The sequence below is a fragment of the Megalobrama amblycephala genome, linkage group LG22 (genome assembly GCF_018812025.1).
Source record: "Megalobrama amblycephala isolate DHTTF-2021 linkage group LG22, ASM1881202v1, whole genome shotgun sequence".
NCBI classification, from domain to species: Eukaryota; Metazoa; Chordata; class Actinopteri; order Cypriniformes; family Xenocyprididae; genus Megalobrama; species Megalobrama amblycephala.
This window is the reverse complement of record NC_063065.1, coordinates 2,402,897-2,418,281: the sequence shown is the minus strand read 5'-3', so window position 1 is coordinate 2,418,281 and position 15,385 is coordinate 2,402,897. Positions and strand designations below refer to the sequence as shown.

At 41.0% G+C, this 15,385-nt stretch overlaps 1 protein-coding gene across 1 annotated transcript; it reads left to right on the top strand.

Moving 5' to 3' along the window:
• The first annotated feature begins 316 nt into the window (after window positions 1-316).
• LOC125258061 lies at window positions 317-5,992 on the top strand. Its single transcript, XM_048174875.1, has 3 exons — window positions 317-4,687; window positions 5,210-5,433; window positions 5,540-5,992. The coding sequence occupies exon 1, from the start codon at window positions 383-385 to the stop codon at window positions 4,499-4,501; it is 4,119 nt and encodes a 1,372-aa protein (XP_048030832.1). The 5' UTR covers window positions 317-382; the 3' UTR covers window positions 4,502-4,687; window positions 5,210-5,433; window positions 5,540-5,992.
• Window positions 5,993-15,385: the final 9,393 nt, after the last annotated feature.

Below are 15,385 nucleotides of genomic sequence, written 5' to 3'. Positions count from 1 at the left end.
TGTTGAGTAAGTTACCTGCTGAAATGAGATCAGGATTTCGAAGACAGATGTACCACCGTCCGGGGTCGGTGTATAACCTCCGTGAATTTTCTAAGTGGCTCCAGTATGAGGCTTGGTGCCAAAGCAGTGAGTTCGCAGATCAGTTACAAGAGCCAAAGACCAGAGCAGAGACCAGAACGCAGGCGAGAACACCAAACCTACTGGTCGTACAGCGACTATCCTTCATGGGGCAAATGACACGGTCACAAAGGTACCCCTGCAGCAGTCCAAGTTAAAGTGGAGAAACCCAAAGTCTCACCTAAAGCCTTTCTGTCCTTTCTGTGATAAAGATGACCATTTTCTAAGTCAGTGTTTGACCTTTAAGTCCTTTGATAAACAGCAAATGATTGACTGGATACAAACCAATCATCGTTGCTGGCGATGTGGACGTGCACACCAAGCAGCCCAGTGCACACTGAAGAAGCCTTGTAGCATCTGCAAAGGGAAGCACTTGCAAATCCTGCATGAGGTCAACACCAGGTGTACCAGAGAGGGTTCCTGCCTGGTTAGTTCAACTACTGAAACACTGTACTTGGACAGACCCACTGACTGCAAACGTGTTCTGCTTAAGGTCATCAGGGTTCTGTTGCGCTATGGAGGCAAGACGCTTGACACTTATGCTGTTATGGATGATGGGTCTGAGCGCACAATTCTTCTTCCTGATGCTGCTCGTGTACTTGGTATACAAGGTCAAGCTGAAAATATAGCCTTGCGGACCGTCCGCCAAGATGTGCAGACCATCAGTGGTACTTCAGTTGACTTCCACATATCTCCTGCAACTCAACCTCAGAAGACATTCAAGATCAATGCAGCATTCACTGCCAAACACCTTGGTCTGGCCGATCACTCTTATCCAGTGAGTTTGCTAGAGAAATACAGGCACCTGAAAGATCTCCCACTGCAGGCCTTTGAAAGAGTGAGTCCTTCACTTCTCATCGGTGCTGATAATACCCACCTAATCACACCTATCGCACCTGTCCGAATTGGTCCTCTTGGTGGTCCAGCCGCCATAAAGACGAAGCTTGGATGGACACTGCAGGGACCAGCCAAAATCCTGGAGACCCAATTGCAGCCACAACAGTGCCTTTTCCTGTCTCTCACCCCAACTGAACTAGAACTCAAAGGAGATGTTAAAAGGTTATGGCAACTTGATATTTTGCCTTTCCGCTGTGAAAAGCAGGTGACAAGGTCCAGGGAGGATCAGGAGGCCATTAATCTCTTAGAGAGCAGGACAACTCGCGTAGAGGTGAATGGAATCTTCCGCTATGCTACACCCTTGCTGCGCAGAAAGAATTCACCCCTCCTTTGTGCCCCCAAAGAAGCTGTGATGCCTAGTCTTCGGAGCATGGAACGACGACTGGCCCAAGATCAAGAGAAAGCAGCAGTGTACAATGCGGAGATTGAGAAGTTAGTACTGAATGGCGCCGTTACCAAACTCTCATCGAGTGGAAGCAATGCGACAGAAGAGACCTGGTATATCCCACACCATTTAGTCAGCCACAATGACAAGGACCGCATTGTGTTCAATTGCTCCTTCCAATATAAGGGACTGAATCTTAATGATTCCTTGATGCCTGGTCCAGCCCTGAGCCCCTCTCTTCTGGGTGTTCTACTTCGTTTCAGGGAGCATTGTGTGGCGATTAGCGGCGATATACGTGGAATGTTCCACCAAGTCCTCCTCCTACCTGAGGACAGGCCCCTCCTGCGCTTTCTGTGGCGTGACATGAGACGAGATGACCCACCTGACATCTATGAATGGCAAGTACTGCCGTTCGGAACCACATGCAGTCCCTGCTGTGCCTCCTTCGCCCTCCAAAGGCACGTCTTGTCGCATAGCACAGCAGATGAAGATGTGAGGCATTCTGTTGAGAGATGCTTCTATGTGGATAATTGTCTGCAGAGCTTACCATCTGCTCAAGAAGCAAGACAGTTACTAGACAAAATTCGTAAGTTGCTGGCAACAGGAGGATTCGATATCCGCCAGTGGGCCAGCAATGTGCAAGAGGTTGTCAGTCACTTACCCCCAGAAGCCAGATCTCCTAAGCTAGAGCTGTGGCTTTCACATGATAAAGTGGACCCACGTGAATCCACCCTGGGACTGAATTGGCACTGTGAGTCAGACTGTCTAGGATTCCGGCACAGACCTGTTACTTACCATGCTCTGACGATGCGGAACATATATCGTGTCTTAGCAAGTCAATATGACCCCCTTGGTGTTATTCTTCCATACACTACACGTGCCAAGGTGATTGTTCAACAACTCTGGACTAAGGATAGGAACTGGGATGATCCACAACTTCCTGAGGGTCTTCAGTGGGCATGGAAGGTGTGGGAAACTGAGCTTCAGTACTTACCTCAAGTAGTCCTCCCTAGGTGCTACACTCCATCCAGCATGGACAAACCGAAAGTCACACGTGAGATCCATATCTTCACAGATGCCTCGGAGAAAGCTTACGGGGCAGTTGCTTACCTTCGTTCAGAGGATCCTAGTGGGAGGATACACCTTTCCTTCCTCCTGGCCCGATCACGTGTAGCCCCACGTAAGCAGTGCTCAATTCCTAGACTTGAGCTATGCGCTGCTCTCATAGGAGCGCAGTTGGCCAAACTGGCTGAGAATGAGCTCACCTTGAACATCCAGAAAGTCATTCTCTGGACAGATTCAACAACTGTCCTACACTGGCTGCATTCTGAATCCTGCCGCTTTAAGGTGTTTGTGGGAACGAGGGTGGCAGAGATTCAAGAATTAACTGATCTCAAATCATGGCATTATGTTGACTCTGCCAGGAACCCTGCGGATGATCTTACCCGTGGTAAGAGCCTGAAGGACCTCACTGTACCCAATCGGTGGATACAAGGACCAGAATTCCTCATTCAACCTCAGAGTAATTGGCCATCACCACCAGTAATGCACAGCTCAGAGCCTGAGGATGCCACAGAATTAAAGCGTAGTGCCTTTTGTGGCATGATTAACTCAGCACCGCTAATAGCAGATGACCGCAAGTTCAGTAGCTGGAAAGACTTGGTTGAAGCAGTAGCACAGGAGCTTCAGGGGGCGGCAGAGCAGAGGGGCTCCACTCTAGCAAGTGCTTACAAAAAAGCTGAGCTGTCTGTACTAAGACAGATCCAGATGGACAGTTTCCCTGATGACTACCAGCTGTTGAAGAATGGTAAGCCCGTTCGTTCTAGCAGCCGGTTACTTTGTCTCTCCCCAGAATTCGATGAAGCCAGTGAATTAATACGTGTTGGAGGACGATTAAGACGTGCGGAAGGACTCGACCCAAGCACAGTACATCCTATTGTATTGGATCCCAGTCACCCTAACACTCGGTTGCTCATAAGAGATTACGATGCTCACCTTTGCCATCCAGGACCAGAGCGAGTGTTCGCTGAGCTTCGTCGAAAGGTATGGATATTGAAAGGGAGAGAGGCTGTGAGGAAGCACCAGCGATTGTGTCCTGAATGCTGCAAATGGAGGTCGAAGCCAGCCTCTCAGAAAATGGTTGATCTCCCTCCACCTCGGCTTCGATTGTTCAAGCCTGCATTCCATTCAGCTGGAATGGACTGCTTTGGACCTTTCTTGGTCAAAGCGGGACGTCGTACAGAGAAAAGATGGGGACTTCTATTTAAGTGTCTGACCACTCGGGCCGTGCACCTTGAGGTTCTGACATCCATGGACAGTGATGCCTTTCTCATGGCACTTCGCCGTTTCATAGGTCGCCGTGGGAAACCAGCAGAGCTATACTCAGACCAAGGCACCAACTTCCGAGGAGGTAACACAGAGCTGAAAGAAGCCTTCCGTCAGCTCAGTGGCGATCTACAACAGCAAATGGCTAAGCAGCAGATTAGCTTTCATTTCAATCCTCCAGCTGCTCCACACTTCGGAGGAGTGTGGGAAAGAGAGATTCGCTCTATCAAAGTTGCACTTTACACAACCTTGGGATCAGACACAGTAACTGAAGAAGTGCTTCGAACTGTCCTCATAGAAATAGAGGCCATCCTGAACTCTAAACCTCTTGGGTATGTTTCAGCGGATATTGCTGATTTAGATCCCATCACCCCAAACTGCCTTCTGATGGGGCGGCCAGATGGTTCCCTGCCACAAGTTATATACCCAGTATCTGAGCTCCTGGGAAGACGTCGGTGGAGGCATTCACAAGTATTGTCTGACAGATTCTGGACAGCCTTCATAAAGAACTACTTACCTGAACTTCAGGCCAGGACAAAATGGCAGACTCCATCAGCAGACATCCAACCTGGCATGGTTGTAATGCTCGTTGACCCCCAGTTACCACGTTCGTTCTGGCAGATTGGAAGAGTAGTAAATGTATTCCCTGGGGCTGATGATCGAGTACGAACAGCTGAGATACAGATAAAGGACAGAGTCTATACAAGACCCATCGCTCGTTTGATTGTTCTGCCAGAGATCCAAGATGAAGAAGATCACATCCAAACTAGAGACTAATGGTAACCCATATAGTGTCCGCCTTTCAGTGGAGCAAATTTGGGACCAAATTTGGGGGCGGCTGTGTTAGAAAGGCCGAGTTCTGTGCGCATGCGCTGATTCCATCAGTCGTCATTGAAGAGAGAGTGACTCAGCAGAAGGTGCGAGGGCGCTGTGTGTATGCAACGTGTGCGTTGATAAACAAATGTAAGTTGTTTACATAATCAATAGTTGATAAATATTAGTTAAGGGTAGGTGCTGCATTAGTACAATGTTATACTGTTCATGACAGACAAGTATTTATCAGCATTGAAGCCATTATCGCGTGCTGTTGAGTGCCCGTGAATGTGTTGATTATGTTCAATATTACTTGCCATCCGTAAGATATATCTTGTAATCAGTGTTTGATACCTATGTATGGATGCATTATCATCACATTTGTTGCTGATATATCTGCTATTTATAGTTTATGTACGCGATGTTCCTGATTACATGCTGCTCGTTTGAATAATTTTACGATTAGTTTCGTTTTGAATGTTTTGCTGTTTTTGACCACTGGGTGGCAGTATTGTATAAGAATTCATTGCTTGTATGGTGATTTCTTTATTTCATTCTAGATTTAACTTGAACTTCTTTATTTGAGAGATTTGTGACTGTTAATTGACGTAATGCTGTGTAATAATAGCCAGGATGTTTGTTAATATATATCTTTATTTCTTTCCTTTGTAGACCACACCCAAATTTACACACCCAAAAGCCTGTAAATCCTGTGTACTGCTGTGTTGTGTACCACCCAAATTGTCAACATTAAACCCCTTTTCATGGAACTGATCTGATTCAGTGTGTTCTAACCGACACCCCATTGAGGAAAGCTAGAAACAGACCATCACCTAATACAGTCCGACCTTTTTAAAGCTGCTATTGAACAAGAATCAATCGAAATAGCCAAACAGGTAAAATTCATGTTTACATGATTACAAAAACATTTCCAGTAAGATATTCTAATATATACTAAGGTTTCATCTAAATGTTTAATGTGTAAATGTTTTATTTCCACAGGCTTGGAGCATTTTTGGTGCAGGCTGTAAGAAAGCATCTGTCATCTTTAACCTCCAAACCAAAGATGCCTACAAGTTTCTGGAGGTCAGTCCTTCCTCTCTCTCTAAGGAGGAGTGGGAAAAAGAGTACAATAGTGTAAAGGAACGACTGGAGAATATCGACCCACCACAAAGTGTGACATCCTCTGATACACCTGCCATTTGTCAATGATCAGAACGCTGACCTGCACAAGTACATCGTCCTATTTGATTTCTGTCTCATGATGCTGGTAACCTGCTGATGATGTTTAGCCATTTACATACTGTACTTGTAAACTGCAGAGTTCTGTATTTTCTTCTACTTAACTTCTAAAACACTGTTCACATATACTCTTCTCCTTATGTATAATCTCTTTATGAGCTTTTGTAAAAAAGACTCTTATTGAATGGATATGAATGGATAAAAATGGATGAATAGTTTTCAGAATAAAGTTTGATAACATTATTATTGACTTTTGTTTTAAATAATCTTATATGACATTTTTTATGTCTTAAGTCATAGATTTAAATTTCTGCAGTAAATATTTTGTAATCTCAAACTACTTTGGGTGTCACTACCCTAATGAAAAAATTTAGGTTAACTAAATGTATTTGTGGCACACTACAAATTGGTATACTTCAAGTCTGTTAAATTGGAACAACTAATTTTGTACTACATGCATTTTAGTTGTCAAAAAGCAGTGCTGAAGTTCAATTACAGTTGTAATAAATGATGATTTATTAACAACTCCGGCCCATTCAATCTTTCCGGCCATAAAGAAATGGACAATAAAGCCCCTCAAAAGCAATGCCGCCCTCTTCCCACAAAGGAATGGGCTTTCCTCCAGCATCAGGCCGCTGCAGCAGGCCCTCAGCAAGCCACTCTCCACCCCCACTGGCTGGATCCATCAAGCAATAGTTCACTATCATCACTTGATCACACTTCAGGTTTCTTTGCTACTGCTAGTGCGTTTGACAGAAACACTACTACAGCAGCCAGAGAAGACAAACATATTTTTTTAAAAAAGTTAAGAAGCTAACTAATGGAAACACCAATCACCATCATGATAACCTTAAATGAAACACATGAGAGTTAAACTTCTGTTAATTTTCAATAAAAACTGCTGTAGATAAATGACAGAAATAAAGTCAGTCTGGTTAGTAATAAGTGAAGCTGGTAATGCTGTTTGTGGAGTTGTTTAATCAGATCTTCAGAGGTTTACTGTCTTTTATCTTCAGTTTATTTCCTCTAAGGCTGTGACTGAAGTCAGTTGTAGTTCTTGTGTTTCTGCTTGTCTCTTTTTTCTTTGCTTCAGTGATTCTGCATGATAACAGGCTTGTTAACGCTGAGATGACTCTATAAATAATATATAAGATTTCATGGCTCAGATAAGGTCCAGATTAAGGTCCTGGTTTATTTCTTTGCTCTTGGCTGACATGTGGCATGATCTGGCAAACAGGAGCGGTCCGCCCAAGTGCCATCATTCCTGCCACATGTGGCCCAGATCATCATTCCATGTGCCAGATGTGGGCCGGATCTGGGCCAACACAGAGTTGCTATCTGGGTAGCCTACAGCAATATGCCATGAATTAACAGCGCTCAAAGTCCATACTCAGAGGCTGTGTTCCAAATCACACCCTATACCCTCATTCACTATCCCCTTAGTTTACTAATATACACTGCTAAACCTTGCTGTAGAAAAACGGCCAAATTCTGACAGTAACAAACCATTTTTCATTAAAACAGTAATATACTGTAGAAAACAATGCATTCTGGGTAATATTTGTCATTTTCGAGAAAATAGCCTACAGGAATATACTGTGAGGTAATAGTGCTCAAAGTCGACACTCAGAGGCTGTGTTCCAAATCACACCCTATACCCTCATTCACTATTCCCTACATTAGTTCACTAATATAGCCCACTTGACAGAATTAACCCTCTGGAGTCTGAGGCTGATTTGGGGCCCTGGAGAAGTTTTGACATGCCCTGACATTTGTGCTTTTTTCAGTTGTTCATAAACATATAAATGACAAAAGTGTCATTACACTGTATTCAGCACAAACTAGGCTACAATAATATGTGAGGAACATGTATGTACATGTTTGTGTTTTTGAAGGAATAACGTTTATGCGTGGTTATTGAAAAAACAAAAAACTTAAGTCACTGAAATAAGGCCAAAAAAATAATATTAAAATCTGTGTTCACAAGACTTCTGGGTATTGGAGATTGTAGACTAGAGTTTTTGCTTCAAAATTATGTAAAAATTATCCTTCCTACTCCTTCATATAAAACAATAGAGAGATTTAAATTTTCTAAAACATATTTGGTCAAGAAACACAGTATGCGTGGAGGCGTGAATCATCATGAATAATGGGTGATTCTCACCTGAGAAGACAACAGAATCGCATAAAGAGCTCTAATGACCTGCATAAATAATGAGCTCTTTCAGACAGGTAGGCTGTGAAAAAAACCCTCTGTGATCATGTCTCAAGCTCATCATAATGTAAATCAAACATACAGAAAACACAGCAATACTGTGAAATATTATTACATTTTAAAATAATGGTATTCTATTATATACTTTAAAATATAATGTATTTCTGTGATGCAAAGTGTCTGAACAATTATGTTACCTCTATGGCATTTCATATAGGCTTTTAGCTTAAAAGCATGCACATTTAGAGAAATATTGATGGATTCTCATATGTTTATGTCAATTTTCTATACAGAAGAGTAATATTTATTCAGGATTTATTGTCATTACTATGAGTGCTGGATACTGTGTTTTCAATTCACACTTGCAGCCGGAGGGCGCTCTGTGCACTTTTAGTCCACAAATGCCTGAGCACTAAAGAAGAATAGGCAATCCAGGAACTAACCGAACTAACAGAGGCCATAGGTCGCTAACTATGGCTATTCAAAACACTTTTCAAGACAATAAATACACGATTGAGACTATGAATGCATGTATTGCCTCAGAATTTGCCTCTGAATAGCGCTGGCTCCGTGGGCGTGGCCGCATTAGTGGATAATGAGCTGAATCACGGACTTCTGACATGGCTCTCTTTTCATACAGATTACATAAACACAGAAGGTTTGTTTTCGATTTGACTTACACGATTTAAAACCTGACATTTCAACGTCTTTTTAGACATAAGTCTAATTTTTGTGATTAGTATTCACTAAGTTACAGTTCATTTTCTGAGAACTATCAGATTGGAGTTCGTTCAGAGGGAGACGAGAGATCATACATCATGTTAGTTTTCTTTATTTTGCAAAAAGCACAAAATTTTGTTTTTACTCTGAGTGTACACAAATAAAAGAAAATATTCCACAGATTAAAATGGTGTATAACTCTTAATTGTATGTGCAACATTGACAGAGTATTTTGAGTCTCTTTCACACTGGTAAGAAAAAAACCGCGGTGGTATCGCTGGCGATACCCTCAGACCTCAGAGTGTTAATTAAAAGAAGTGAGTGAATTCAGACACTTTATGAAGACCTGATTAGCAGAATCACTGAAGGACAGAGAAACAAGACCAGAAAAATATTAAATGTCTTCAATTCATAACTAAGCACAGCAAAATGTGTTGGAGAGCGTTGGTATAGTGTGACAATATTGTATTGATATAGGGAGCACATTAATGTTAATACTAAATCAAAACTATAGTTAGCACTTCATTTGTAATTGAAAGGGTTTAATGACAATATCTGATTATGGTTATTCAGATATTGTCATTAAACCCTTTCAATTAGGACGTACAAATGAATAAGTGACCCATTTATCAAAGATGCAGCAGAATGTGCATATATATATTTTATGCAGAGAAAAAAATGCGAATGTCTGTGCATTTATTTGTGGTAATACAAAAAAGATCTGCAGCCAGTCCTTCGCCTTTAATTTAGAAAAGGTTACAAGTGGCAACGTTTCAGTAAAAGACCTTCCTCAGGCACACACATGTATTTTGTGTGTATTTTTTGCTCTTGCACCTGGCCAAGACACTTTGAAAGTGTGTACCTCTCTCCTCATCCTCTGCCACTCTGCAGCTTAACCACACCCACTTCTGTAGCATTTTTCAAATCTGTGGTGAGAACACTCTCATGCTCTTTCTGCCGCTCTTCATCAGACAGAGATGAAGGATTGATCTCCAGAAACCTGTAGGCTTGATTCGCCTGAATGCTGAAGATGTTGTTGGCCTTCAAGCAGCTGATGCCAAACTTTGTCCATTCCTGTTCAAATTAAATTAGACATCAGAGGTTTGAACAACAGCAGAACTTTAGAAACATCATTATCCTCATTGTTTACCTCTTTAGCAGCATCTATGGACTCCAGGAACTGCTCCTTCATTTCAGTGAGGTCTTCAATCCAAATATCCCCACCGAAGGTCTTTTCCTTTAGAGTATCCAGCAAAGAACCCACTTTCTCCCAGAACTTCTGAAGCTGAACCAGAATGATCTGGATTCGGGACAGACTCTTCCTGACCTCATCAAGGCTTCTGACCCTGGGCATCTGACCTGTGATGTCAGTTACAGAAGTTAACAGATGAGCAAACCTAAAATCCACACAAGGTTTAAATATGACAACACTGAAGTGTCTCACCATTTTCAAATTGTAGTTTGTCCAGCTTCAGCTCATTCTCCATCAGCCTGATCTGGATGTTCCACTCTTCTTTTATCAGTCTTTTCTGTGCTTCAATGGTCTCAGATAAATCATGAAGCATGCCCAGCCAGCAATGACATGTGGGGCCCAGATGAGGGCTTCATGGGCGGCAAATGTGGGCCCCATTATGGGCTTACACCCGGGATCCACATTGGGGCAAGCCGTGGAAGCCCAGACGTACTAAAAGTGGGACCTGTAAGGGTACTGCATGGGTCTTAATTGGGCAATTCATGTCAGACCCATTTGGGCCCCACCTGCCCAAAGGGGTCCAAAGTGGGCTTTGCAACATGGCTACACATGGCAACACTCTGAGGTCTGAAAACGCGCCGGCGCGTTTTGCAGGTTTTTTTTCACATTGCAGCAAAACAGACTTAAAATACTCCGTCATTTTTTGTCATAGAGACATAAGTAATATATCAATTGAAACTATAGAATATCTTATTTATTTGTATACACTCAGAGTAAAAACACAATGTTGTGCTTTTTGTAAAATAAAGAAAACTAACATGATGCGAACAAAGTCCAATCTGATAGTTCTCAGAAAATGAACTGTAACTTAGTGAATACTAATCACAGAAAAATTAAACTTATGTCTAAAAAACGTTAAGATGTCAGGTTTTAAATCATGTAAGTCAAATCGAAAACAAACCTTCTGTGTTTATGTAATCTGTATGAAAAGAGAGCCATGTCAGAAGTCTGTGATTCAGCTCATTATCTGCTAATGCGGCCACGCCCACGGAGCCAGCGCTATTCAGAGGCAATACATGCATTCATCATCTCAATTGTGTATTTATTGTCTTGAAAAGTGTTTATCTGGATGTAAAAGTCATGGTTAGGGAGCTCTAGAAGACATGCAGTTAGTTCCTGTTTTCTTTTCTTCTATAGATGAATTTTAGATGAGTTTTTGTTTCTCTAGCGCCCTCCGGCTGCAGTATGAATTGGAAACTCCATTCATGGAATAGCCTCTTCTTCTTTTAGATGAATTTGTGGACTAAAAATGCACAGAGCGCCCTCCGACTTCAAGGATGAATTGAAAACACCAGCGCTCATAGTAATGACAATGAATATTAAATAAATATAACTTCTCTGTATAGAAAATTGACATAAGCATATGAGAATCCAATATTTCTCCAAATGTGCATGCTTTTAAACTAAAAGCCTATATTCAGACTCTTTGCATCACAGAAATACATTATATTTTAAAGTATAATATAAAACCATTACTTTATATTGTAATAATATTTTTCTGTTTCATATATCATGATGAGCTTGAGACATCACAGAAGGTTTTTTTCACAGCCTACCTGACTGAAATGCCTCATTAATATGCAAGTCATTTCAGCTCATTACTATCCAATTCTTTTGTCTTCTCAGGTGAGAATGGCCCATTATTCAGTGGTGATTCACGCCTCCATGCATACTGTGTTTCTTGGCAAAAAGTGTCTTACAAAAACTAAATCAATATATTGTTTTATATGAAGGAGTAGGCAGCATAATTTTTACATAATTTTGAAGCAAAAACTCTAGTTTACAACCTCCAATACCCTAAAGTATTGTAAACACAGATTTACTATACTTTTTTTGGCCTTATTTCAGTGACTTAAGTTTTTTGTTTTTTCAGTAACCACGCATAAACATTATTCCTTCAAAAACACAAACATGTACATACATGTTCCTCACATATTATTGTAGCCTAGTTTGTGCTGAATACAGTGTAATGACACTTTTGTCATTTATATGTTTATGAACAACTGAAAAAAGCACAAATGTCAGGGCATGTCAAAACTTCTCCAGGCCCCAAATCAGCCTCAGACTCCAGAGGGTTAAATGGGATCTGTAAGAGTCTTATGTGGGTCCTAACTGGGCAATTCATGCCAAACCCATTTGGGCCCCACCTGCCCAAAGGGGTTTAAAGTGGGTTTGCAACCGGGATCCACATGGGGGCCAGCCGTGGATGCCCAGATGGGTTTTAAGTGGGATCTGTAAGGGTCTTATGTGGGTCTTAACCGGGCAATTCATGACAGACCCATTTGGGCCCCACCTGCCCAAAGGGGTTTAAAGTGGGTTTGCACCCGGGATCCACATGGGGGCCAGCCATGGATGCCCAGGTGGGTTTTAAGTGGGATCTGTAAGGGTCTTATGTGGGTCTTAACCGGGCAATTCATGCCAAACCCATTTGGGCCCCACCTGCCCAAAGGGGTTTAAAGTGGGTTTGCACCCGGGATCCACATGGGGGCCAGCCATGGATGCCCAGGTGGGTTTTAAGTGGGATCTGTAAGGGTCTTATGTGGGTCTTAAGGTCTGAAGGTATCGCCGGCGATACCACCGTGTTTTTTTTCTTATCAGTGTGAAAGAGACTCAAAATACTCCGTCAATGTTGCACATACAATTAAGAGTTATACACCATTTTAATCTGTGGAATATCTTCTTTCATTTGTGTACACTCAGAGTAAAAACAAAATGTTGTGCTTTTTGTAAAATAAAGAAAACTAACATGATGCGTGATCTCTCGTCTCCCTCTGAACGAACTCCAATCTGATAGTTCTTAGAAAATAAACTGTAACTTAGTGAATACTAATGACAAAAAATTACACTTATGTCTAAAAAAACGTTAAGATGTCAGGTTTTAAAACATATAAGTCAAATCGAAAACAAACCTTCTGTGTTTATGTAATCTGTATGAAAAGAGAGCCATGTCAGAAGTCTATGATTCAGCTCATTATCCGCTAATGCGGCCACGCCCACGGAGCCAGCGCTATTCAGAGGCAAATTCAGTCAATACATGCATTCGTCATCTCAATCGTGTATTTATTGTCTTGAAAAGTGTTTTGAATAGCCATATTTAGCGATCTCTTGCCTCTGTTAGTTCCTTGATTGTCACATGATTTGCCTCTTCTTTTACTGAGGCATTTGTGGACAAAAGGGGCAGAGCGCCCTCCGGCTCAAGTATGACTTAAAAACACAGCATCCAGCGCTCATAATGATGACAATAAATATAGAATAATACATATTACTCCTCTGTTTAGAAAATTGATATAAACATATGAGAATCCATCAATATTTCTCCAAATGTATATGCTTTTAAGCATATTAAGAAATTATGGTCAATATAAGATTTTAAGAGTCAAAATGTGAAGCTTGAGTTTTAGATCTTTTTAATGATGTATAGTTTGTCAATTGCACATCAACATTTAGGCTCTATAATATAACAAATATAGTAGCCTATATGAAATTGCATCACAGAAATACATTATATTTTAAAGTATATTAAAATAGAAAACCATTATTTGGTTAGAGACTTGAGACTTCTTTTAAAAACATTATAATGGCAATGTGTTCAATCTTTTGACTGGTAGTGTAATTTAACATAGGCCTATACACAATTTTCTTCATATCATGCGCAATAATACGTGCATGCATGAGATCACAAAAATCATGTTTTTTTTTTGTCCTGAGTGGACTTTAATCCTGTTATCAGCATGATCACAGAGGGTTTTTTCACAGCCTACCTGACTGAAAGGCCTCATTAATATGCAAGTCATTTCAGGTCATTATTATTCAATTCTTTTGTCTTCTCAGGTGAGAATCACCCATTATACATGAGGATTCACGCCTCCATGCATACTGTGTTTCTTGACCAAAAGTGTCTTAGAAAATTTAAATCTCTCTATTGTTTTATATGAAGGAGTAGGCAGCATAATTTTTACATAATTCTGAAGCAAAAACTCTAGTCTACAACCTCCAATACCCAGAAGTCTTATGAACACAGATTTAATATACTTTTTTTGGCCTTATTTCAGTGACTTAAGTTTTTTGTTTTTTCAATAACCACGCATAAACATTATTCCTTCAAAAATACAAACATGTACGTACATGTTCCTCACATATTATTGTAGCCTAGTTTGTGCTGAATACAGTGTAATGACACTTTTGTCATTTATATGTTTATGAACAACTGAAAAAAGCACAAATGTCAGGGCATGTCAAAACTTCTCCAAGCCCCAAATCAGCCTCAGACTCCAGAGGGTTAACCGGGCAATTTGTGTCAGACCCATTTGGGCCCCACCTGCCTAAAGGGGTTTAAAGTGGGCTTGCACCAGGATTCAACCGTGAATGCCCATATGGGCTTAAAGTGGGCTCTGTAAGGATCTTATGTTGGTCCTAACTGGGCAATTCATAATTAATGGTAATTCATAATTAAATTCATAATTGGGTAAGCCCAACCATTCATTTAAGGAAACAATCTAAGAAAAATTAAAAACGAAGAATGAATGTAAGTACAAGATAAATACAAGACACTTGATGCTTTGAACTGCAAGAAATATATTAAATTGAACAACAAAAATTATCTTTAATAATAATTCATAAATATAGCTGCGAGCAGCGATGGCGGGCCCAAGCCCGGTGGCACCGCTACCCCGGTGGCTTCAGGGCAACTGTGCACAGCGGGCAATAGGCACTTAAAACGGTTAAACATCAAAGGACTATGTCAAATTCACTCCACATTTACTGCACTACAAGGTGCCACTATAGAGCCCCTCCTCCCTGCCCATTTTCAAAGGATTACATGTGCCAAGTTTTAACATTATTCTGATGAATTTTGAAGCAAATCAGGTAAAAATAAGAGGGTGATCTCAATGTATGCTGAAAGTGACACATTTTCTGCTTCCAGTTGGTGGCGCTATGACTTTGAATCACAATAGTCACATCCATGTGATCAGCCTTGTACAACGAAGACTAAGCCGAAGTTTCATCAAAATCAATTAATGTATGCAGAAGTTATAACACTTTGTTTCCCTTTTCTTGCCATAAATTCGTTGCCTCGCCACGGCCAAACCGTTTGAGATATCCAAAATCCGTTTGCAATTAAACAACTTCAATGTGTTAGCAACAAGTTAAAAAAAGCTTGGTGTAAATTGGATAAACCCTGTAGGAGTAGTAGTATAAAATTCATAGCCTGTTTTTTCAAAAAATTAACATTCAAACCAAAATAGCTGACTTCCTGTTGGTCGGAGCTAATGAATGTAAATTAGAAAATTGTCCGGCTTGATGAGAACAATATGTGTACCAAGTTTGGTGACTGTAGGAAAAACAAACCCCCCCACTTTTGTCAAAAGGTGGCGCTACTGAGCCCCTCCACCACGCCCATTTCTATGGCTTTGTCCAT

What these genes read in the sequence shown, in the direction of transcription:
- LOC125258061 (XM_048174875.1), top strand. Translation starts at nt 383, where the DNA reads ATGATTGACTGGATACAAACCAATCATCGTTGCTGGCGATGTGGACGT.